The sequence below is a fragment of the Podarcis liolepis genome (genome assembly GCF_965112155.1).
Source record: "Podarcis liolepis genome assembly, chromosome: 2".
NCBI classification, from domain to species: domain Eukaryota; kingdom Metazoa; phylum Chordata; class Lepidosauria; order Squamata; family Lacertidae; genus Podarcis; species Podarcis liolepis.
The window spans coordinates 111556787-111583071 of NC_139555.1; the positions used below are offsets into that span (position 1 = coordinate 111556787).

Here is a 26285-nt window from a genome sequence, read left to right on the forward strand (position 1 = left end):
CTTTTCCTGTAAGACCTATTGCAGTCGTTAAGAGTCGTCAACAGGCTCATCTCAGCTATCTGCCAATCTCCCATTCCCACCACCCTTCTGAGTAATACCCCTCCCCACCTTCTCACTATATAGAAGGATCTGGCAACTTCTGTTTCAGTGTATCTGAAGAAGTGTGCATGCACACGAAAGCTCATACCAAGAACTAACTTAGTTGGTCTTTAAGGTGCTACTGGAAGGATTTTTTTTTATTTTTTTTCTACCTGCCTGAGGTTTCCAGCAAGTGGTGCTCACAGATGTTACTGCCTCGGACTGTGGAGGCAGAGAAAAGCCTTCATGGCTATTATTCATTGACAGCTATATCCTCTGAGAAAGACCCAGGGCCTGGAATTGTCCGGTTTCCTAAGTAGATGGAGCAGAATTTGGAGCATGCCCGTCACTTGGAGGAGTTCAATGGCAGCGCTGATAGCGAAGCTATTAGACTCAATTACCAAGAGATAAGCGAGGGAGAGCTGTAAAACTCAAACCAGGAAATAGCCACTGTAACCCGAGCCACGGAGGGCATCAGGCGCAAGAAAAGACTATAGCAGCCGCCGATGTGGAATACAAAAACATCACTGAAAACAAGCTTCTTCCCCGGAATGACATTAACCCTCAGGTATTGGCTGAGTACCTGGGGTCTTTTGCATATAGCACACACACCTGGGCATTTTCATTTTGGCACTGTGCCAAACTTGGAAGCTGATACCCACATGCAAACGTTCAATGCTCCAGTCGCATCTTGCCATCCACAAATCACCTGCAAGGACTGCCGCCAGTGGTGTCCCCTTAACCCAGGGGTCAGCAAACTTTTCCAGCAGAGGGCCGGTCCACTGTCCCTCAGACCTTGTTGGGGGCCAGACTATATTTTGAAAAAATAATAATGAACAAATTTCTATGCCCCACAAATAACCCAGAGATTTGTTGTTGTTTAGTTGTGTCCGACTTTTCGTGACCCCATGGACCAGAGAACGCTAGGCACTCCTGTCTTCCACTGCCTCCCACAGTTTGGTCAAACTCATGCTGGTAGCTTCGAGAACACTGTCCAACCATCTCGTCCTCTGTCATCCCCTTCTCCTTGTGCCCTCCATCTTTCCCAACATCAGGGTCTTTTCCAGGGAGTCTTCTCTTCTCATGAGGTAGCCAAAGTATTGGAGCCTCAGCTTCACGATCTGTCCTTGCAGTGAGCACTCAGGGCTGATTTCCTTCAGAATGGAGAGGTTTGATCTTCTTGCAGTCCATGGGACTCTCAAGAGTCTCCTCCAGCACCAGAATTCAAAAGCATCCATTCTTCAGCGATCAGCCTTCTTTATGGTCCGGCTCTCACTTCCATCCATCACTACTGGGAAAACCATAGCTTTAACTATACGGACCTTTGTTGGCAAGGTGATGTCTCTAACCCAGAGATGCATTTTACATAAATGGACACATTCTACTCATGTAAAAACACACTGATTCCCGCACTCTCCGTGGGCCGGATTGAGAAGGCGATTAGGCTGGATCTGGCCCCCCGGGCCTTAGTTTGCCTACCCATGCCTTAACCTCTCTGCAGCATAGGAAAAGGATGACTCCCTGGTGTGGGCTCTCAATAGGTGTGGAGTTATATTCATTTATTTTAAGTGGTTTGCTAATACACTTTTCAGGGCGCATAGCCCTCCCAAAGACAGATCGCAACACATAAAAACATCACTGATAAATACAAGAAGCTCCAACAACAAAACCATCGGCTAAGGCTAAGCAGGCTAAGCACTGGCTGGCAGCAGCTCTCCAGGGTTTCAGGTGCCGAGGTTTTCTCTAGCCATAGCTGGAGGTGCCAGGGATCAAAACAGGGGCCTTCCCACAAACAACAATAAAATAAAATAAAATAAATGCCATGGGAAGCCTTCCATGAGATTCTCAGTTCAGCCTTCTCAGTTATATGCCTGGTGTGAAGTTCTCCTATTAAGGGCTACACTTTGGATGAAGGGACATTTCTAGGCAGCCTTTGGGGTAGGATCCCATTAGTAATAGAGAGATAGATAGATAGATAGATAGATAGATCGTTACTTATACCTCACCCATCTGGCCAGGCCTCCCCAGTCACTCTGGGCAACTCCCAACATAATAAAAACACAATAAAAACTTCGCTAGACAGGGCTGCCTTCACATGTCTTCTAAAAGTCAAATAGTTGCTTATTTCCTTGACATCTGATGGGAGGGTGTTCCACAGGGCAGGCGCCACTACCGAGAAGGCCTTCTGCCTGGTTCCCTGTAAACCTCACTTCTCACAGTGAGGGAACCACCAGAAGGCCCTCAAAGCGGGACCTCAGTATCCAGGCTGAACGATGGGAAACGCTCCTTCAGGTATACTGGGCCGAGGCCGTTTAGGGCTTTAAAGGTCAGCACCAATGCTTTGAATTGTGCTCGGAAACGTACTGGGAGCCAATGTAGGTCTTTCAGGACCGGTGTTGTATTAGGGCAGTGGTGACCAAACTTTTTTCAAAGAGGGCCGGATTTGATGAAGTGAAGGGCTGTGAGGGCCGACCAAAGGGCCAACCACAATTTTTGAGCTTTTTTAGGATTGAAATTGTTCTGGGGTTTTTAGGATTTTACCCCAGGAAATAAACTGCCACAGGGGCCAGATTAAACCGACTGGCGGGCCAGATTAGGCCCCCGAAACGGACTTTGGACCTGCCTGTATTAGGGCTTGCTCTGCATCCAGGTCGCTCCCACTGCTAGGTTTTGAAGCGGAACACACACACACACACACACACACACACACGAAACCGCAATCTGTAGTAATCCTTTGCAAAGAGGTAAAGGGCTCCTTCCCTCATGGTAAACACAGAAGCGGGGAGGTTCTCGTCACAGAAAGTGCATAAGGGAAACAGTTGCCTCCACCCAGGAAGCATAGAAGGAAATTCCACAAATCTCTCACAAGGAGATTTGAACACTTTGAAGCCAAAATCCGGGACGCCATCTTCCCAGACGCCATGTTTTGATTTTTTTTTAAATCACAAGATAAACAAAGAGTCAATTCCAACTTGCACGGTGTGGTTTACTGCCAGTTTCCTTCTGACCCCCAGCCCATGCTGACTTTAAGGGCAGCCCCACATGTGGCATGTTGTAGTAGTCAATACAGGCAGGATCGGATTGTAAGCCCCAACAATTCAAGCCCTCCCCCTTCCCCCCCCCCAAGACTTACCCCTTGACCTGCAATTGCCTTGCGCAACTCCAGCACACTGCATTTACCATATAAATCATAGTAATTACAAGGCGGCAAGAGGAATGCTATGGGCGGTCTTTAGTTTACTGTTGACTGCAAATGCATAAAATGAATGGGTACAGCAGGGCAATGAGTCTTCCAGGCTTTCCCTAGAGAGGAAGGCTTTCCCTCTGCAGGCTGCTCAGCATGGGAAACACTCAGATTTCTAGTCCGACAAGTTTGTCGTCAGAGACGTGGCCTGCAGCAGACCGCTCTACAATTCAAGGGCCAATACCCGGTCACCGGTGCATAGATTAAGCCCGGTTCAGCTAAGGACTAAACGCTAGGTTTGTACATTGTAAAGTTCCTCAACTGCTTAACTTGTTGTTGTTTAGTCGTTTAGTCGTGTCCGACTCTTCGTGACCCCATGGACCAGAGCATGCCAGGCACTCCTGTCTTCCACTGCCTCCCGCAGTTTGGTCAGACTCATGTTTGTAGCTTCGAGAACACTGTCCAACCATCTCGTTCTCTGTCGTCCCCTTCTCCTTGTGCCCTCCATCTTTCCCAACACCAGGGTCTTTTCCAGGGAGTCTTCTCTTCTCATGAGGTGGCCAAACTATTGGAGCCTCAGCTTCACGATCTGTCCTTCCAGTGAGCACTCAGGGCTGATTTCCTTCAGAATGGATAACTTAGAATGCTTAACTTAGATGACTTAAAAAAAGGGAGTGTCCAGATTCGTGAAGGACTGAACGCATTCATTCAAGAAAAGCGGGGACATATACCCCCGCTTCAGGTTACAGACTCCGCTAACCCAGAAATAGTGCTTCAGGTTCAGAACTTTGCTTCAGGGTGAGAACAGAAATTGTGCTCTGGTGGCGCGGCGGCAGCAGGAGGCCCCATTAGCTAAAGTGATGCTTCAGGTTAAAAACAGTTTCAGGTTAAGAACAGACCTCCGGAACGAATTAAGTACTTAACTTGAGGTACCACGGTAATAAAATGGTGGAAGAAAGCGCAACAGCAGGGATCATTCAGTGTGCAGATAAGGGTTAATTTTGCTAGTATTCAAGTCATATAACCTAGAGAGCATAAATATACAAACTAAATAAAGTCTGCTCAGCTATCTGGGGAGACAGGCTGCTATGTTCAGGTCCTGGTTCTGGGCTTTATTTTGGGGCACCTAGTTGGCCACTGTGAGAACAGGATCCTGGCCCAGGTGGGCCCTCAGACTGAACTACCAGGCTTCTTTTTCATGTGAGGAACCTCAATCTTCCTCCTAGATGACGCCCCGTCTCTCCAAGTCACACCCCTCATATCCTCAAGTATTTTTGCCTGGCTGGAATGTGTCCTCGGACTCCAGGAACAACTCTTGCTCCTATGGATGGAGGAGGCAGAGGGGTGTGCATGTTTAGAAACTAGCTTATAACACAAATGTAAAATTGTTTACATGAGTTTCTATGCCCACTTCTTCCTCTGGCATTTTGGTACACTTTACTTGGCCAGAGAACCGCGCTGCGCAATTTGGAGACACGTGAATTGTAAAGGGTGGCTGTATGTTAGTTTGCATATAATTTTTGTTAAGTTGTGGGTGAATATATCAGACGACACAGCGATTCTTCAAACAGCTCTTGTTTATTCACAGGCCAGAACAGAACTGAACTGAAGGGTTCAGCCAGCCTGCTTATTTAGAGCTCCACTACAACGCAACAGTAACCACTTTCTGTAACTATCCAATCACTGAACATCACTTTCAATCCCTTATTTGCATATGTGGACCTGAGTGAAAACTATCTACAGTATCCCCCTGCTGGCCCAGGGTGAGAACTTCAGTACATAACACCTTTGGACAATGCGAAAACTGCATAGGTTCACCTTTAAGTACATACTGAGTCAAATTTGTCCCTGCTGAGCTTTACTGACAACCAAGCTACCTCACTCTTCCTAGGGGTAGCGCCAGCCAGAGTCAGTACAGTCATAGCTCAGTTCTCTAATGCTTTGTGACTCAAACGTTTTGGCTCCTGAACACCGGTTTGCAAACATTTTTGGAAGCTGAACGTCTGACACAGCTTCCGATTGAGTGCAGGAAGCTCCTGCGGTCAATTGGAAGCCGTGCCTTGGTTTTCGAACGTTTTCGGAAGTCGAAACCTTGGTTTGCTGTCAGGCCCATTGTCCCAACCTTTGAGAATCCCTTTGAAAAACATATTTTGGTTCTGAATAGCCTCAGCTAGGTCTAGTCACCATTTGAATTTTCCATAATACAGTGGTACCTCAGGTTAAGTACTTAATTCGTTCCAGAGGTCCGTACTTAACCTGAAACTGTTCTTAACCTGAAGCACCACTTTAGCTAATGGGGTCTCCCACTGCTGCTGTGCAGCTGGAGCATGATTTCTGTTCTCATCCTGAAGCAAAGTTCTTAACCTGAAGCAATATTTCTGGGTTAGCGGAGTCTGTAACCTGAAGCGGATGTAACCCGAGGTACCACTGTACAGGTGGGGATGCCATAGTTTGAAGAGCAAAAAAAAGAGGACACATTCACCAACTTTTACTTTTAACTATGGATCACTATGACTACTCTCATTTTACATGCCCATGAAAAACAGGATGCGTCCTGGGAAAAGAGGACATGGGGCAACCCTAAATTAGCTCCAGGGCACAGATGATAAATCAAGACGGCGGCTACAGTCAGCTCCCTGCTGCTGGGGCCCTCTGCTTTGAGGGCCCCTGACCTTCAAACCTACATCTGTCCCTGAACTGTTTTAAATGGCTGCCTTGAGGGATGCCCAAGTGTTTTATGGTTTGGGAGTGCATCCCTAAGGTCTGAAGGCCATTCACAGTAATGAAGCCTCACCCTGAACATTCCTGGAGAGAAAGAGATCAAGAAACATCCTTTGCTTTCAGGCCAGAATTGCTCTGGGCTTGTCCTCAGGACGTTGGTGGCATGAGGAGCAGCATACATTCGGATGGTTAGGGTCTGCATAATCCGGTTTATGACAAGAGATATAACTTTCAGGAAAGCCTCTCTCAAGCCATAACGCCATCAACTTTCATGGAACCATGGAACCCAACGGTGAGTGCAAAAGTAGACTGGGACCTGTTTTTAGATCTCTGCACAATTGGCGGTCCATCGCCAGGGGGTTCTGCTTCCTGGACATTTAACAAAAGCAACAAGAAAAAGACACCATTTCCTCTCAACTCACAGCTGCATCCGCCAAACACGTTTCGCTCAAGAGTAGACCTACTTAAATTAATGTGCCCAAGTTGGTCATATCATACAGTGGTGACTGGTAAGTGAAAACACAGCAGAGACAACAGGAGACCCTCCAAGTGTCTCTAAGTGGTTTTATCCCACTTTTCCTTAAAGGTAAAGGGACCCATGACCATTAGGTCCAGTTGCGGACCACTCTGGGGTTGTGGCGTTCATCTCGCTTTATTGGCCGAGGGAGCCGGCGTACAGCTTCTGGGTCATGTGGCCAGCATGACTAAGCCACTTCTGGCGAACTAGAGCAGCTCACGGAAACGCCATTTACCTTCCCGCCGGAGCGGTACCTATTTATCTACTTGCACTTTGATGTGCTTTCAAACTGCTAGGTTGACAGGAGCAGGGACAGAGCAACGGGAGCTCACCCTGTCACGGGGATTCAAACCGCCGACCTTCTGATCAGCAAGTCCTAGGCTCTGTGGTTTAACCCACAGTGTCCCCCACTTTTCCTTAGGGCATCCCTTATTATCATGAAAGAAATGTTGGAGGGTGTGGGGTTATGCAACCCCCGAGTCAAGGAGATTAGTAACTATACAACCTTTGGAAGACAACTGAAGGCTGTACAGGGAAGTTTTCTTTTTATGTTTGATGTTTTTATTATGTTTTTATATATGATGGAAGCTGCCCAGAATGACTGGAGACAACCCAGTCAGATGAACTGGGTACAAATAATAAAATGATTATTGTTGTTATAAGAATTTTAAGGTCTCAAATATAGAAAATTCATAAATGCACACATATGAAAATATATGAACCATGTGTCTGAAATAGTATGGGAGAGCAATCCTGAAGCCATTTTGACTATCCCAACAACCTCAAATATTCCTCTGCAGTAAGGGAAGCAAATAGGGAAAGTCTTCCCATTGTCATTTTGGTGGCAAATCCTGTCGTAAGGGCGTGTATTTGTGTATGAATAGGGTGAGCCTGTGACCTGGATTCAGGAACTAAAGTATTAACTATCACAAAAGAATGGCCAGACTGCCCAGGTAATGCAACCAGTGACTATTATCAGGTATCCTGGCAAACAGGATTTCAGCTGTAGACTGCCTCCTTCTGTTACGTATATATGTTTTTTTTGGAGGGGGGTCTTGGGCTACAGGGTGGGCAATTTCAAAAGCCTATATAGGGGCTTGCGCACCATTGTTCAGGGTTCTCCTCCCTCCTGCCTGGGGTGAGTGGGGACCCTGTTGCAACAGTTCCTTTAATAAAGATCAGGCTTACTAGCCACTTTGCTTCTCAATCTATTCTGGTTGGCCTATGTTATTTCTCATACCAATAGGGAACCCACTTAAGGACTCTACAGTGGTACCTCTGGTTAAGAACTTAATTCATTCCGGAGGTCCATTCTTAACCTGAAACTGTTCTTAACCTGAAGCACCACGTTAGCTAATAGGGCCTCATGTGGCCGCCGCACGACTTCTGCTCTCATCCTGAGGTAAAGTTCTTAACCTGAGGTACTACTTCCGGGTTAGCGGAGTCTGTAACCTGAAGCGTTTGTAACCTGAGGTACCACTGTATATGTGCTCTGGAATACTCCATAAGGGAAATGGACCAGTTTTTCTTATAACATTGTTATTATGGAATACGTCCCTATTGTCATTGGATAAATGTTGGGCCATAAAGAAGGCTGATCGCCGAAGAATTGATGCTTTTGAATTCTGGTGCTGGAGGAGACTCTTGAGAGTCCCATGGACTGCAAGAAGATCAAACCTCTCCATTCTGAAGGAAATCAGCCCTGAGTGCTCACTGGAAGGACAGATCCTGAAGCTGAGGCTCCAATACTTTGGCCACCTCATGAGAAGAGAAGACTCCCTGGAAAAGACCCTGATGTTGGGAAAGATGGAGGGCACAAGGAGAAGGGGACAGTAGAGGACGAGATGGTTGGACAGTGTTCTCGAAGCTACCAACATGAGTTTGACCAAACTGCGGGAGGTAGTGGAAGACAGGAGTGACCATGGGGTCACGAAGAGACGGACACAACTAAATGATTAAACAACAACAACAAATGTTGGAGGGTATGCAACAGTGGCTGGAGCCAGAGCCATTGCCAGGTCAGAGCCAACTCCTTATTCCGCCTCCACCGTCCCCTTGAACACTCGGCTTTTCCCCTTGCGGAACTTAGCAAGGAGGACAATGGAAGGATAGAAAAGCATAAAATAAACAAGTGTGAGGACACCAAGCGGAAACAGTGTAGAACACCTTTAAAAAGGCTTGGGTTTCCTCATACCAAACCGCTCTGGCCATGCATCTGACTGGCAATGTTTCCCCATAAGAACCACAAAAGCAATGAACCAATTCCTTCCTGCTTGCTTCTGCATTTATTTAAGTACAGCATTTGCTTAGGGTGTCTCCAAACTGCCGAGTATTTTGCAGGAGAGAGCCAAGCGCATACAGGAGGTTTAAGTTGGTGCATTTAAAGCACTCTATCCCCCTAGTGAAACAAATCCCCCCAAAAGTAATAGTGCCACTGTAATAGTGCCACTGTATTCTGCTCTGGTCAGACCTCACCTGGAGTACTGTGTCCAGTTCTGGGCACCACAGTTCAAGAAGGACACTGACAAACTGGAACGTGTCCAGAGGAGGGCAACCAAAATGGTCAAAGGCCTGGAAACGATGCCTTATGAGGAACGGCTAAGGGAGCTGGGCATGTTTAGCCTGGAGAAGAGGAGGTTAAGGGGTGATATGATAGCCATGTTCAAATATATAAAAGGATGTCACATAGAGGAGGGAGAAAGGTTGTTTTCTGCTGCTCCAGGGAAGCGGACACGGAGCAATGGATCCAAACTACAAGAAAGAAGATTCCACCTAAACATTAGGAAGAACCTCCTGACAGTAAGAGCTGTTTGACAGTGGAATTTACTGCCAAGGAGTGTGGTGGAGTCTCCTACTTTGGAGGTCTTTAAGCAGAGGCTTGACAACCATATGTCAGGAGTCCTCTGATGGTGTTTCCTGCTTGGCAGGGGGTTGGACTCGATGGCCCTTGTGGTCTCTTCCAACTCTATGATTCTATGATTCTATGAAAAGTGCAAAAGGTAGACTTTTTGCAGTTTGGAACATGGCAGGGAAATCCACTGTGAAGTGTGGAACAGGTGAATGAGTAACAAGGAGATGCATGAATGCTCCTTGCCATATAACCGCCCTGTGAACAAACTGGAACAAATGCTCAACAATTGCTGTGTATCATCGAGGCACCGCATAAGCTTTGTGCAAGCCAATCAGGATGAATGCTAAATAACTGAATTGTCAGGAGGAGACCTGAAGCTCCCCGTTCATTGATGGCGATGTGGCAGCTGCAAATCGCCATGTTACCCCGGTGTGTTTTGTGTCTGGGTTGCAAGAAAGGCGAAGTCCCTCTATTTTTAATGGGCGATATTTTATTCTGAGGCATTCTGTTCCTAAAGGTCCAGAGATTCAGAGCTATAAAACTTAACTCTAAATAACATGGGGCACAATAAAGAAGAAGGTACCTCTGAGCCCGTGCAGAGTCTTTACCTCATCTCACTGAGAGATCACAGCTGGTCATCATATTTCAGGTTTTCAGAATAGTGGGGGGGGGGGGAGAGGGAGAAATTTCTCCCAATATAAGTACTCAGGTGCCACCTAGTGAAGTTGTTTGTCAGTAGATTTGAGGAGGACATAAAATAAGGGTGGTTTTTTTTCCACACGGTGCACAAATTCCTGTGGAACTCACTGCCACAAGCTGTGGCAATGACTACTGCCTTTTGGCAACTTAACCCCTATCAATAAAGCTCCAGAGAGAAACTGGAGAAACTACCATCTACAGAAACACCGGAATTCCCTGCCTTTTGATATCTGGCGGGCATCTTCACTGTACGCTTTTCAGTACCTGCTTAAAACAACTTAGCCCATATATTATTATTTTATTATCATTTTTATTCACTGTTTTTTAAAAAAATTATTTGTATCCTGTCCTTCATCCGAAGATCTCAGTGTGGTTCACAACAGCAAAATTCGACATGAGAATCCAAAATACATAATAAATCAAAAACAAACCATGTTTACACGTTTTAATGTCATTTTTGGTCATTGCTGGTTTTAATTGCTCTTCAAATGTTTTTAAACTGCTTGTTTTCAACTGCTTTTTGTTGATAACGCCAATATTTCTGGTAAACTAACTGGAAGTATTTGTTACGTTCCAGCATGTATATACACGTAGTTAAATAAAACAAAAATCAAAGCTAGCTTATCTCCTGCTTCCATTTAAAGAGAGTTTTGTTCCCTGAAGAAGGAAACTGCCCTCTCCATAACAACCTTGACTGACTTTATTGTTTGCCTGCGAAAGGCTGCTGCACTTCCTTGTCTCAGTCTGGACTGAGGTGAGCAAATATCCGCCTTATTCACCTTTTAGATCTTGTTCAGCTACACACCCTCCTGGATAAACACTCCAGCCTTTTGCCTTAGGACCACTGCCTGCACCAACACCCACCCACCCCAAGATCGAGGATACCACCCCCAAGAGTCATCTTCCTGCAATGCAGGAATCGTTTGCCCTGTGCATAACTCGAACCCACAACCCTGTGATTAAGAGTCTCATGCTCTGCCGAATGAAAGTTTTTAAGGCCTCTAAAGTTACTTTACAGCAGGGGTCAGCAACCTTTTTCAGCCGTGGGTCGGTCCACTGTCCCTCAGACCTTGTGGGGGGGCCGGACTATATTTTGAAAATAATAATGAAAAAATTCCTATGCCCCACAAATAACCCAGAGGTGCATTTTAAATAAAAGGACACATTCTACTCATGTAAAATGCTGGTTCCCGGACCGTCCGCGGGCCGGATTGAGAAGGCAAATGGGCCGCATCCAGCCCCTGGGCCTTAGGTTGCCTACCCCTGCTTTACAGGATGAGTAAAACACTTTGCAGGAAAAGTGCAAGATAACCATTGCTGGGATGGAACCCTCACCCGAACCTCCACCACAAACCTACCAGGATGGATTGCTCAGCAAACAGGTCTTTTGGAAGTTCCCCAAAATTCCTCCAGACTCGCAGCCTTTCTCAACCTGTGGGTCACCAGATGTTGTTGAACTACAACTCCCATCACCCCTAGCTAGCAAGGCCAGAGCTCAGGGATGATGGGAGTTGTAGTCCAACAACATCTGGGGACCCACAAGCTGAGAACCGCTGCTCCAGAGGAAAGAAAGGAAAGGTACACAAGGAGGGAGAGATAATAATAATTATTATTATTATTTATTATTTATACCCCGCCCATCTGGCTGGGCCTCCCCAGCCACTCTGGGTGGCTTCCATAGAAACCGAAAATACAATAAAATATCACACGTTAAAAACTTCCCTGAACACGGCTGCCTTAAGATGTCTTCTGAATGTCAGGTAGTTGTTTATCGCTTTGACATCTGCTGGAAGGGCGCTCCACAGAGCGGGCGCCACTACCGAGAAGGCCCTCTGCCTGGTTCCCTGTAGCTTTGCTTCTCGCAATGAGGGAACCGCCAGAAGGCCCTCGGCGCTGGACCTCAGTGTCCGGGCAGAATGATGGGGGTGGAGACGCTCCTTCAGGTATACTGGACCGAGGCCGTTTAGGGCTTTAAAGGTCAGCACCAACACTTTGAATTGTGCTCGAAAACGTACTGGGATGCTAGCATTATGCCCTATGCCTCCCCCCCCCCCAACGGCTCTTGGCCTATTCTCTGAACTCTGATCCCAAGACGACGACCAAAAGTTAGGAAGATATATAAATGATTCCTTCAAAATGACTCTCCTGTTTATTGTTTGCCTGCTTACATTCAGAGTGAGCTGTCCACTCTCTCACTTCCTGGTTTCCTCCTTCCAAGTGACAACGGAAAGACCTGCATTTCTCCACCAAAATATTAGTGTTTGCCAAGGGGGTGTTTGCCAAAATGCACCCAAAATCATTATTCATAGGAATGGCTATGCTGCCCTCACACTATAAATTCCAAGGGCGGTTTCGAGGAAGGGAAAGCTATGATACAGGCATTTGTGGAATCCAGGATCAGGAAGGAGCCTGAAGTGGATAACTTCAACTCGCAATGTTGTGTAAGTGTTTTACAGCCAGTAACCACGCAACTGGTGTTAAACGTTTAGCTATTATGCCTTGAAACAACTTATGACGTAGACTGTTGATTTCCTGGAGTAGCTGTTTATTTGCTAACTTTATACACACAGCCTGACACTCTACTCTCTTTTCATTAACAGAAGGCGACTCAGCAAGAGATATAATGTTAAAATAATTAACATTATTGTAATCGAGTACAGCAATTGATCTGAAGGTTGGCGGTTCAAATCCCCGCGATGGGGTGAGCTCCCGTTGCTTGGTTCGAAAGCACGTCAAAGTGCAAGTAGATAAATAGGTACCGCTCCGGCGGGAAGGTAAACGGCGTTTCCGTGCACTGCTCTGGTTTGCCAGAAGGGGCTTAGTCATGCTGGCCACATGACCCAGAAGCTGTACGCCGGCTCCCTCGGCCAATAAAGCGAGATGAGCGTCGCAACCCCAGAGTCGGCCACGACTGGACCTAATGGTCTGGGGTCCCTTTACCTTTACCTTTAATTGAGTAAAGTAGGCTGGACTCAGTCCAATGTCATGCTGTTAGCAAGACAGAGAGGATTACTGAGTCTTAGGTATGAACCTTCCCAAAAAGAAATGGTATCAAGATGAAGAAGGCATGATGTTGGGAACTTAATATTGCAAAAAAATTATGGATATTTCAAATATCACAGACAGGTGGAGCCAGTGTGGTTTGTTGGTTGGAATGCTGAAGTAGGACCGGGGAGACTGGGGTTCAAATCAGTCACTAAGCTCACTGGGCAACTGTGGGCCACTCACCATCTCTCGGCCTTAACCACTTTGCAAGGTCATTGTGAAAACAGAATAGGGAGGTGGGAATCACCTCCAGCCCCTTGGATGTAAGGCGGGATATAAAAATAACGATAAATTACAGGTTGCCAAGTAGTTTTTGTTTTTTTTAATATGGATTTCTCCCAAGAATGGCAAGGCTGGGGAAAACACAGCCGGCCTTTCGACGACAATAATGTCATGCGGTCAACTGTGGGAAACTTGCAAGCAGGAGGAGACCCAAAGGTTTTCAGAAGTGGGATGATTTCCAGCAAAGCAGCCTGTTGCAGCAGGACGAACAAAAGGGCTTGTGGCACCTTAAAGGCCAGCCAGTTTTGTCGTGGCATCAGCTTTCATGTCCACCTGGTGCAGGAAGCACAATCCTCAATGTTGTGAATGGCCACTGGCTCTAACTGAAATTGTTACTATGGGCCCATCAGCACCACACATTTGTAATATACTCAGAGTCGCAAAGTGATTTCATGCTCTTTATTCAGCTCATAGTGGTGAGGAGGAATGAATGAAAGTCCCCTTAAAGTATCTGCTTTATATACATTATTTACACAATGGGCTGCACATGATTGGTTAATTCTGGAATTCTACTATAAGCCAATCAGGTTGTGCATTCACTTATATCTGGAGCATGATTGGGTGGTTCCTGCCAACCAATCATACTGCTGCATTGTTCTTGGATCAATCAGACTGCTGCATTCTGAATCCTATTGTTCTAGGACCAATCAGACTGCTGCAGTTTGGATCCTATTCAACTCAGTACATAACAACATTCAAAGCAGTATCAAACCACTTTAAACTGTCACGCCTCTCCGCAAAAGAATCCAGGAAGCTATAGTTTGTGAAGTGTGCTGAGAGTTGTTAGGAAACCCCTGTTGCTCTCCCAGAGTTTCCTGGGAAGAGGGATTTGGCTGTTAAACCACCTGGGAAACGGCAGTTTTGTGAGGGGTCTCCGAACAACTCTCAGCAGATTGAATAAGCGGCAGTTCCCAGGATTCTTTGGGCGAAGCCCCAAAGAAGACTGTTTTAAAAGTGGGGTGATACAGCTTCAAATGTTCAATGCAGACAGAGGCTTTCATTTCCCTCTGACCTCACAGCTTACAACTGTTTGCAAACATCTGCCTATACACCTACCAATGGCGGTTTAAACTCGACACATCTGATGAACCAAACTCTATCCCACAAAACCTATGCCCTAATGGCGTTTGTTCATATCTAAGGTGCCATAAGACTGACAATGGAAAGGCAGACCTACCATGTTTGCAAGAGATTGTTGAATTCATAATTCTAAACTTTACATATGTACGTAAGAAGAGTCCCTGCTGAATCTGGCTAAAGGCCCATCTATTCCAGCATCCTGTCATCATTTCTTTCCTTTTAATTATCACGTTAGGCTTTCTTTTCTTTTTTTACTACCCCTCTACAAAAGTTGAAGTGCAATATATAATAAGCAAAAAGAGCTTCCTGGTGGTGCTAGCCGTACTTCTCCCTTACAGACAGCAGAAGGTGTGTTTCCCTTCTTAAAGGTAAAGGGACCCCTGACCATTAGGTCCAGTCGTGGCCGACTCTGGGGTTGCAGCGCTCATCTCGCTTTACTGGCCGAGGGAGCCAGCGTACAGCTTCCGGGTCACATGGCCAGCATGACTAAGCCGCTTCTGGCGAACCAGAGCAGCGCACGGAAACGCCGTTTACCTTCCCGCCGGAGCGGGACCTATTTATCTACTTGCACTTTGACGTGCTTTCGAACTGCTAGGTTGGCAGGAGCAGGGACCAAGCAACGGGAGTTCACCCCGTCGCGGGGATTCAAACTGCTGATTGGCAAGTCCTAGGCTCTGTGGTTTAACCCACAGCACCACCTGTGTCCCTATGTTTCCCTTCTTATGTAGAACCAAACAGGGAGAGTAAATTGTGACGGTCCCTTAACTATCTCCATGGTTGTGAAAGTTTGTGCAGCAATAAGAGAGGGAGCTACAAATCAGGAAGAGCCCACCCTGTAGTTAAAAATCTTACCTCTTGCTATGAAGTCAAAGCCTTTGGCAAGTTTCCACCTTTCTGGGTCTCAGCTTCCCACCTGGAACACTAGCCTCCCTCGCAAGGTTGTTGTAAGTGTCACCTAGACGGCATTCTGTTGAGTGTTCTAAAGCGTTATAAAAATGCTACTTATTTTTTTAGCTGCTTTGTTCTTGGGAGCCAGACTCCTGGTCAACCTAAGTCCAGAGCTGTCTGTTCTGGCTGGAGGGAGTCGCTCTCTGGGGTTTCGAATCCTGGCTATTCGGTTCTTTCAGCTGAAGATATATGGGATTGAACCAGGGATCCTCTTGCAGGAAAAGCATTCCCTCTACCAATGCGCCTTCACACACCGCTAAAGGCTACATTCGTGTTTCCTAAGCTTTGGTCTCCAGCTGTTTTTGGACTACAGTTCCCACCATCCCTGACCGCTGGTCCTGCTAGCTAGGGATGATGGGAGTTGTAGTCCAAAAACAGCTGGAGACCCAAGTTTGGCAAAACTTTTATTCCATCATGTAGCCGGGAGTATCTCAGAGTGTTTTAATCCGTTTTCTTTTCCCACCCACTCCAGTTTAGAAGCAGAACCAAGTTTAAATGTCCCCTAAGCCTGAGGACGTTTATCTGAACTGAGCACATTACCCCTCGCCTGTGCTAACACGCCCCACAATCATTCCCCTCCCCTTTTGTCAAACGCTTGATTTTAATCTCCTCGGGGCAGGGAACTTCTCACGCGCCACTGACGGCACTGTACAAATAAAATATATCAACCATGCATGCAAAAAACGAGATCCGATACTCCCTCTCCAAACATGCAAACACACATCCCTGGACCCTGGAAGCGGCTTGAGCTGATCCCGACCCAAAGAGCCCATAACAAGGAAGTGGGTTTTCCATTTACTCCTCCGGACCAATTAAATGCATAAAATAAAACATCCACGTGAGCCCAGCTTGTCTCAGTTAACTCCCCACCAAAAACAAAAGGGCACGTGTCATTTGCTGATTTGTGTTCAAGTTTCTGAAACCCACCCAAAAGTGTTTCCTACTTTCTCCCCCTTGCCCATCCCAAGTGGCCCAACACATCCGGCGCGAAAGCCTCTCCCAAAATGCTGTGTTCCCCTTTCAAAGCCACCAAACTCACCATCCTCCGAAACCATTTCCTGATCGAAGGCAAATACATCCCCCCTCCGCCCCTCAGATCTCAGAAATGGTGGGTGAGGGGCATTTGCGTAGCCAGAGGGGGCAGGGGCATGGCAGCTGCCCCCCACCCACTCTTAATCAAGTAAATAAATAAAAAATACTTAGGGTAGAAATTGCAGGAAGATTTTTTTTCTGAGCACTTGGGGTCGAAAGAAAGTAATTTACAACTGTTGTGGAGACCTTTCATTCCGATTGAGCCAGGCAGAGAGAGGATGACGACAGGTGGGTGTCCCGCCCCTCCCTTAACAGAAATCCTGGCTGTGCCCAGGTGAAAAAAGAACAGAGAATTGGGGCTTTGGGTGTCCCCCGTCCCCCGACACACTCCACTTTCAATCCCAACTTCCCATCCTCACCTGCCCCCCCCCATCCTGCACCCCAGACACTCCACGCGCGCTCACACAAAGCCGATCTTTCCAGATTTAAAAAGGGGGGTCTCCCCCTCTGCCAACCACCATCACAACACCCCCGAGTCCTGAAGCTTGGGGACCACCGAACCCCCCCCACACACACACACAATGGACTCACCATAGGGGCTGACGGCTTGGCTCCCCATGGCCCAGGGTCGCCACCTGATCCCAGGACTGTGCAAGGACGGCGGCGAATGCTTCGAAAGGGAGATTCTGATCTGGAACCTGTTGCTTAGCAGTTGCCTGCCAGCCTCCCTCCTCCCGCTTTGACATCACCGCCGCCCTGCCTGGCGCTGGAGAGACACACCTGCTGGCTGCGCTCACCTGCCTCTCAGCCCGGCCACGCCCCCTGCCCGCGCAGCCACGCCTACGCCACGCCCCCTCCCGCCGGCCGCGCGGCGCCTTGACCCGGCCAGAGGCTGGACGCCATCTCCTCCACCCTCCTCCTCCCCTCCTCCCTCGTTGCACTTCGGGAAGCCACCCTGATTTTCAGCCTCATTCCACGTGCTCCAAAGTTTTCCCGAAGAGAAGGAAAAAAAACTCGGAACCTCAACATTGGGGATCGGCCCCCCTCCCCCCACCAAAAAAAACCGGGGACAAGGTTTGGCAGCAATTTTGCAGAGAAAAAAACCCGTGTTTTACAGCAGCCCCCAAACTAATTGATACTCAAACAGGGAGGTATCACCCCAAAAACCAAACAATTTTTTTTAAGTAAGAACACAATAGGATATCAAACACTAAAAACTCCCCTGAAAAATATTTTTGCAGGATTTTGCAGAGAATATCTCATGTTTTGCAGTGGCTCACAAACTGAGTACAGTGGTACCTCGGGTTAAGAACTTAATTCGTTCTGGAGATCTGTTTTTAACCTGAAACTGTTCTTAACCTGAAGCACCACTTTAGCTAATGGGGCCTCCTGCTGCTGCCGTGCCACCGGAGCACGATTTCTGTTCTCATCCTGAAGCAAAGTTCTTAACCCGAGGTACTATCTCTGGGTTAGCGGAGTCTGTAACCTGAAGCTCGGTAACCTGAGGTACCACTGTAAAAGTCACTCAAACTACCGGTAATTTGGGGGTTTGTCACTCATTGAAGCTGGATAAAAGCTTCCTTATCCCCAAGCAAAAGAACATCCACAATAACCTTGATCACCTGGGGTTAGGGGTATACTGAGCTGAGGTGGGTCAGATCCAGAGCCGAAAAGTCAGATGGTCACTCTCCCTCCTCCAAGCAAGGGCTGCCTTTCTTAATTCCCAAAATATGGATCAGGGTCTACTAAGAGGGCACATAGGTGAAGCCAGGATTTGGGTTAGCGGGGCCAGGCTTTTGTGGGGAGGGGAATCTAAGATTTGTATTGATTTTTACTGATGGCTCCCTTGTCCATGTGCAGAAGCCGTTAATATTTCCTGCACCACCAGTGTGCTTAGTGTCCTATTTATTAAAAGTATTTCTATCCCAGCTTCCTCTAAAGTCACAATCAGGATGAAAAAGAGGAATTAAGGAGAACGAAGACGACCCAAAATATCCAGAAGGTTTGGAATTTGACCTTACCAAGTTGCATAAGCAACGCGAGACAGGTCCCTGCTCCCAAGGAACTTACAGTCTCAGTCTGATAGGGAAAAACAAGCGAAATGTTATAGAAGAAGCAGAGGAGGGGGAGCTCGCCCCCCCCTCCACAATGTGCACCTCCACATTTATCTGTATGGCAAAGTTAGCTTTTCAAAAGCCACTGGAGCCCTGCCAGAAAGAAAAGGCGAAGGGAGAAGTTTGCCAGCTGCAGATTCTCTTCCCCTTAACAACAGCGGAGAAAAGCTGGTAACCCTGTTTCCCCTTCTGTGCCACTGTAGAGACACTGGGGGTTACAACATTTCCGTATGTTAGTTGCATCGTCAACAAAAAACCTTGTGAGGTAAGTTAGCCCAACAATTTTGCAACCCTCAACTTGTGTCCGTGTTTGTATCCTGGTGTCTCTCTCCCACAGGTACAGAATCTAATAAATTATTATTATTATTACTACTAATAATATTATAATACGTGCCCCCTTCATGGATCACTGCCTTGCTGTGGCGAAGGGGCTTGAATAACTCAGAGAAGCTATGAACTATGCTGAGCAGGGCACCCAAGATGGACAGGTCATAGTGGAGAGTTTTGACCAAACGTGATCCACCTGGAGCAGGAACCGGCAAGCCACTCCAGTATCCCCGCCAAGAAAACACTGGACAAAGTTTAAAAAGCAGAGACATCACCTTGCCAACAAAGGCCTGTATAGTTAAAGATATGGTTTTCCCAGTAGTGATGTATGGAAGTGAGAGCTGGACCATAAAGAAGGCTGATCGCCAAAGAATTGATGCTTTTGAATTATGGTGCTGGAGGAGACTCTTGAGAGTCCCATGGACTGCAAGAAGATCAAACCTCTCCATTCTTAGGGAAATCAGCCCTGAGTGCTCACTGGAAGGACAGATCCTGAAGCTGAGGCTCCAAGACTTTGGCCACCTCATGAGAAGAGAAGACTCCCTGGAGAAGACACTGATGTTGGGAAAGATGGAGGGCACAAGGAGAAGGGGACGACAGAGGACGAGATGGTTGGACAGTGTTCTCGAAGCTACCAGCATGAGTTTGACCAAACTGCGGGAGGCAGTGGAAGACAGGAGTGCCTGGCGTGCTCTGGTCCATGGGGTCACGAAGAGTCCGACACGACTAAACGACTAAACAACAACAAATAATACGGGCACTGTCTGTCTGACCTCAAATGGGAGTTCCACAAAATTGGGCCCATCCACACACAACTCCTGGTGGATACAAGCCCTAATAGTGATTCCCCCGAAAGGCCGCATAGCTCAGTCAGTAGAGCATGAGACTTTTAATCTCGGGGTTGTGGGTTCGAGTCCCATGTTAGGCGAAAGATTCCCGCCTGCATTGCAGGGGGTTGGACTAAATGACCTATGTGGTCCCTTCTATGAAGGCTTCCGTGATCAGGCAGGGATTAAAGGAATTGCTAAGCATCCCGGACTCCAGTTGTTAAAAGGCCATGCAAATCAACGCAATAACATTGAACCTGGCCTGGGAGCATATGGGCTGATGTTAATTGAGAGAACGCAACTAACACCCAGGTTGTTTTGGTTTTTTAAACACAAGGGTGGGTGGGTGTTGGCCTAAGCAGCCAAGGGAGGGAGATGGAGAAACGAGGGGGGTTAACTCTTTCCCTGCCACAGACAACAAAACTGCCTGTAACCGCTATTTGTTTTTGTAATCACAACCCCATTCTTTGAGGAACTTCCTCCACAAAGCAGTTTACGGTCACCGCATTGCCTGGGGACTTGCCTTTGCTCAGCGCTTCCCAACGAAGAGGTGACGGTGGTTTTCCTTGCTGTATCCCCTTTGCCGGGTTGCTGCGCTGTGGGAACCACCGCTTGAGGCTTCGTTTGGCTGCTGGCTGGGCTTTCTGTCTTTGGCTTGGAGGGGCTCAGAAGTTGAACATACCTGTGTTCTGAAAATCCCTTATTTTGGCTGCTGATCCCTTATTTTCAAATCTGTAAGTTGACAGCTATGACAGGGGATAGGGCAGCATGCAAATTTAATAAATAATACTAATACATTCTTATGAAGGGAATATGGAGTCAGCAACCTGTGAAAATGGCTCGCAGCCACATTTTACATATCAGAACACTAAATACCTGTGAGATCATGTACACATGCACACACGTGAACCTGCTTCCCTGCAAATTTCCTTTCTTCCTCTGAGATGCAGGTCTGGATTTTATTCTGGGAAGAGTCTACCTCTTTTATAACCTTTGCTATGTTTCTGTATCATTTGAAATATAGTGCTGTCATGCAATGGGTTGCTTGTTATATTGCTTTCGGCCTGCAATGGCATTGGAATGTATATTGTATCTGTCATTCATTGATACCTTTTAATGATTTACAGTTCGTTTCAGGATGATGACTTTGAAACGCCATAACGTACATGTAATCCAATTATTTGCTAAGTTGTGTTACGATTTTAAATTATTTTGTGTTTGATTGCTGGTGTAATGATGTGCAGATTTTCATTTCTGCCGTGTTGTGAAATGCTTTGAGCATATTTACATGCAAATGTGGGATGCAAATTCAAATAAATAAATCCAGCCAACATTTAGGGCTGCTTATCTGAATCTGGCCTCCCAGGCTGACACCCTACCTCACCAGAGTGGTGCATGCTCTAGTTATCTCTCGCTTTGACTACTGCAATGAGCTCTACGTGGGGCTACCTTTGCAGGTGACCTGGAAACTGCAATTAATTCAGAATGCAACAGCTAGACTGGTGACTGGGAGTGGCTGCCGGGACCACATAACACCAGTCCTTGAGATCTGCATTGGCTCCCAGTACATTTCCGAGCACAATTCAAAGTGTTGGTGCTGACCTTTAAAGCCCTAAAAGGCCTCAGTCCTGTATACCTGAAGGAGCGTTTCCACCCCCATCGTTCAGCCTGGACACTGAGATCCAGCGCTGAGGGCCTTCTGGCGGTTCCTTCATTGCGAGAAGTGAGGTTACAGGGAACCAGACAGAGGGCCTTCTCAGTAGCGGCGCCCACCCTGTGGAATGCCCTCCCATCAGATGTCAAGGAAATAAGCAGCTATCTTATTTTTAAGAGACATCTGAAGGCAGCCCTGTTTAGGGAAGCTTTAAAAGTTTTAAATATTTAATGCTGTATTGTTTTTAACACTCGATTGGGAGCCGCCCAGAGTGGCTGAGGAAACTCAACCAGATGGGCGGGGCATCAATAATAATAAAAATGCAGTGTGATGTACCTGTCATTGTTTCTATAAATGGAGACACTGGCAAAGGCCTCTTTATTCTCCCCCTACTCATAACCACACAGACATGCAGAGCAAGAACGGCTTTAGCAAAGGCTTCCCTTTTAATTTTGCCCCTCAGCTCTTCTCTGCCATTTAGCTCTGCCTTGGCTGGTGCCAGGAGCAGCCGAGATGCTTCGTGTGAGAGCCAGTTCTTCCTGTCAAAGCCTCTTGCTCTTCCCGTTGTGGGATGGGGCTTTGAAGAGTCCTTTGCCCACCTCTAGCTTCCTGCAGGAGGGAGTCAGGGGACAGAGCCAATGCTTGCTGCCCCCTTGTCAAATGAAACTAGGGCCCTCTGTTAAAACTGGGTTGCAGGCACTCCACCTCGGCAGGCCAAAAAATGACGTCCTCTTCCGTCAACACAAGAGACCTAATGGATGAGGCTGCAAAGGCCAATCTAGACCAACAGCCCTCTCCCCAACTCGTGACTCCTAGCAACTAATATTCAGAGGCAAACTGCTTTGAACAGTGGAGGGAGAACATAGCATTTGTGACTAGTAGCCACTGACCGCCTGATCTGCCACGAATTTGTCTAACCCCACTTGTAAAGCCATCCAGGATAATGGCCATTGCTACTGTCCATTCCATTATGCGCCGTGTGTGTGTGGGGGGGGGGTAGTTTCTTTTATCTGCTTTGAAGCTTCCAAACTTCTGCATGGCCCTGAGTTCTGGAATTGTAATAAAAAATGTAATGTCTTATATATATATGTTCATAAATGTACCAACCAAGCATGTACATGGATATGTGGACCAGATGTCGGGAGCAGCACAGGAAGACCATCCTGAAACCATGTTGACTCCCAAACTGACCAAATGTTTTCTCTGCAAGGAGGGAGGGGGTGAGGGAACCTTCCCATTGTCTCAGGAATTGGGTAATCACCATCTCAAAGGAATGGCCAGACTACCAGGAAAGGCAATCAGATAAGGCATTATCAGATAACCTGGCAGCATGAAAAACAACAACATTCAAATTTCTGTTGTAGACCGCCTTTTCTGTGATGTAGGTAGGTATGTTTGTGGGGGGTGGTCTTGGGTTACACGCCTTCTGTGATGAATGTATGATGTATGGAGGGGTGGTCTTGAGCTCCAGGGCAGGGAATTTAAAATGTCAATATAAGGGCAGGCACACCTTGGTTCTGGGTCCTCCTCCTTCTCCTGCGTGTGTGGGGAGCACCCTGTTGCAACAGTTCAATAAAGATCAGGCTTACTAGTTGCTTTGCTTCTCAATATTCTCTGGTTGGCCTCTGTTATTTTCTCCGACCGATGGAGAACCTGCAAAGGACTCTATAAGGGCTCTTGTGTCCCCATAAGGGAATAAAGGCAGGTTTTGTTTATTACAGAATCCTCTAAGGGACTTTGAGGGATGGGTGGGGATCTTGCTGAGCTTCTGGGATTCTCGGAAGACGTCTGCAAGGTCGTGTAACTACACAGACAAAGCCCTGTCCCCCCCCCCCAAAAAAAAAATCCAGAGAGGTACAAAAGACCTGCAAACTAGCATTCAGATGCCTCTTACCCACACAGTCCCCAGCAAGGAATGAGGCAAGAAGGGGGGAAAAACACACCACTGCGGCTTTGCTTTAAGTTTGTATCAAAAAATTGCCAGATGCCAACGTTTATTGGTTTTATGGCCCCAGAAAATTACAATTTAAAAAACAAAATTGTGAAAACCCATAGAAAAGAGAGAAGGTAGAGAGGGAGAAAGAGAGAAAGATAAGGCTGGCCCCTCCAAACTGAATCAATACTTCTGCTGTTCCAGAGGTTGAAAGGAGATACAGCCATGGGACCGTCACGGGCATCACCGAACTTGGAAAAACCTTGGCTCCAGTTCGAAACTGAAACTTGTGTCACACGCACACAACCCACACACAAAAGGTAAACATTAACTTGGCCCCCAAACAAGAAAAAGGCCACTAAAAAACACACCCCCCTTCAGCTGACAAGGCGCATCAGACAGGAAGCAGGGTAGCGACACGCACATACACCACCCCACCAGGAGGAGGCAGCGTTATCTCTGAACGCAACCCTCAGGCTCCTCACTGCTTGATGTCGGCTTGTCCTCCGTCAACAACCACTCTGCAAGATGGGGGTCTGATCCCCTAAAGTCTTTCCTCGCAAACAGGAGCCTGTTTGGCGGGCCTGTCCGTGAGCCAGCGTCAGGCGATTATTTGCAGCGTGTGGTTGTTGAAGGAAGAAGACCACTGGCCCCAGACGCAGGGCTCAAAGTGTGACCCCGCTTTGGTGCCTGCGCACAAGCAACGAGAGCACCCTGGCCCGGCACGAGAGGAAAGTCCCGTGTGCAAAGGTTTCCCCGGTTGGCAACAAAAGTGTGGGTGGCTCGGGAGTTATACTGGCCTGGCTATGTGCATCAGCCCCAAGGCCTCCAGGTGCGCACGTGACCTTTGACCTCTGCCCTCTGTATGCCAAAGATGGGGAAGCTGCAGCCTCCCAGGCATCGCTGGACCCCCAGGCCCCACAGCGAGAGATGCAGTGCAGCCATCTCTGGAAGGCCACCAGAGCTCCACCCATTGCTCTGTCCAAGGCGCTGGGGACCTTTCGGCCCTCCAGATGTGGCCGGACTACAACTCCCATCATCCCTTGCCATTGGCCATGCTGGCTGGGGCTGATGGGGGCTGTAGTCCAATTGTGTCTGGAAAGGTTCCGCCCCAAGCAGAGAGGCTCCCCTCGCTTTCACCTCCCTGGAACAGGAGACAGTTTTTCTCCTTCGCCAGCCGGACTGTTTCTTTCCAGGCAAACTTTTCCTCTTCGTGGAGGGGGTTGGGGGGAAAGGAGAAACTCCTGCACTTCCGTCTCGCTTGCCGTAGGAGAGCAGGCCGCAGCCGGCTGGAGAAGGAGGGGAGGGGTCCCGACGCCGGGGTCTGGCAGCTGGGCCCGGCTCAGGCCTGTGTGGCAGGGAGGTTGCTGCTGTCGGGGAGGCCGTCTTGGTGCGCCTCCAGGCGGGCCAGGCGGCTTTGCTCCAGGGCAATGGCCTCGGCCGAATGCTTGCACTTCTCCGAACCGCACTGGCATGTGAAGTATTTGCTCTTGATGTCCCAGAAGCGGTCGCCGTAGTCAAACCTGGGTGGCAGAGCAGGGGAAGAGGGAAAGGAGGAAGAAGAAGAGAAGAAGAAGAGTTTGGATTTGATCTCCCGCTTCATCACTACCTGAAGGAGTCTCAAAGCGGCTAACAATCTCCTTTCCCTTCCTCCCCCACAACAAACACTCTGTGAGGTGAGTGGGGCTGAGAGACTTCAGAGAAGTGTGACTGGCCCAAGGTCACCCAGCAGCTGCAGGTGGAGGAGCAGAGACACGAACCCGGTTTCCCAGATTACGTGACTACCGCTCTTAACCACTACACCACAGGGTGAAGTTTGGGTGGGGGCAGACAGGAGCCTCACCTCCTGACAGCAGGCACTGACTCTGCACTTGTGTATCCAAGTACAGCCGCTTCAGGTTGCATTTTTGGGGGTTACGGACGCGCCGAAACCCAGAAGTACCGGAACGGGTTACTTCCGGGTTTCGGCGGCCGCGCATGCGCAGAAGCGCTAAATCACACTTTGCACATGCACAGATGCGCCGCTGCGGATTGCGAACATGCCTCCCACACGGATCACGTTCACATCCCGAGAGTCCACTGTAGCTGGAAGCAAGGGGTTGACAACCTTTTGGGGACACCGTGGACACGTTTGCAGGCCACAGAAATCAGCAACTTGGGGGTGGCGTTAGCCACAGTGGCTGCGTTCCACCTCGGTGGATGGAGGTGGAACATACCAAGTCGCCAAGTAGGGAGAGTGGGTACTATATATGTGGCAGGACTCCCCCTACTTGTGAGCCCTACCCGCTGGAATTGCCCCGAAGCTGCAATACAGGCTTGGAGAAAACCCACTCATATCGGCTAATGAAAGTTTCTTTCAAGCCTAATTCCAGAAGGGGGGACGGGGGACAGGTTCGTGTAAGGTAAAGGGACCCCTGACCATTAGGTCCAGTCGTGACCGACTCTGGGGTTGCAGCGCTCATCTCGCTTTATTGGCCGAGGGAGCCGGCGTACAGCTTCCGGGTCATGTGGCCAGCATGACTAAGCCGCTTCTGGCGAACCAGAGCTGCGCACGGAAACGCTGTTTACCTTCCCGGAGGGGTACCTATTTATCTACTTGCCACTTGGACGTGCTTTCGAACTGCTAGGTTGGCAGGAGCAGGGACCGAGCGACAAGAGCTCACCCTGTTGCAGGGATTCGAACCGCCGACCTTCTGATCAGCAAGGCGTAGGCCCTGTGGTTTAACCCACAGCGCCACCCACGTCCCTTACAGGTGCCTGTAGAAGCCAGGAATAACCTCCAAAGGCACATGCATACCCATGGGTACCATGCTGAAAGTGGTGTGTGTGTGTGTGCATACCTGCATACTTTTGACACACCTGCCATTGGTAGACAGCCCTTGGAAGAGGTGGTCAACCCTCAGTCAGGCCTTGTGCTGAAACAGCGTTAGCATGACTGATGGAGAGGGGAGGGACTGTCTTTCATCAAGGGAAAGACAGCCAGAACCGAACCC

General features: G+C 48.1%; 3 protein-coding genes across 6 annotated transcripts in view; all 3 read right to left on the reverse strand.

Moving 5' to 3' along the window:
- SLC44A4 (solute carrier family 44 member 4) overlaps positions 1 to 17243 on the reverse strand; it is a 66367-nt gene extending 49124 nt beyond the window's left edge. Inside the window, exon 1 of one of the 2 annotated variants that reach the window (XM_083491854.1) lies at positions 17029 to 17243. In XM_083491854.1, the coding sequence (XP_083347980.1) occupies positions 17029 to 17056 (28 nt within the window). In that variant the 5' untranslated portion in view covers positions 17057 to 17243. The remainder of the gene's footprint in view (positions 1 to 17028) is intronic. The other variant, XM_083491855.1, reaches the window with a different exon arrangement.
- Positions 1 to 26285, reverse strand: part of ZBTB12 (zinc finger and BTB domain containing 12) — a 106358-nt gene that overhangs the window by 23290 nt on the left and 56783 nt on the right. The gene's annotated exons all lie outside the window — the stretch shown is intronic.
- EHMT2 (euchromatic histone lysine methyltransferase 2) overlaps positions 23317 to 26285 on the reverse strand; it is a 43524-nt gene continuing 40555 nt past the window's right edge. For all 3 annotated transcript variants that reach the window (XM_083491200.1, XM_083491199.1, XM_083491198.1), the window contains one exon: positions 23317 to 24815. In XM_083491200.1, the coding sequence (XP_083347326.1) occupies positions 24635 to 24815 (181 nt within the window). In that variant the 3' untranslated portion in view covers positions 23317 to 24634. The remainder of the gene's footprint in view (positions 24816 to 26285) is intronic.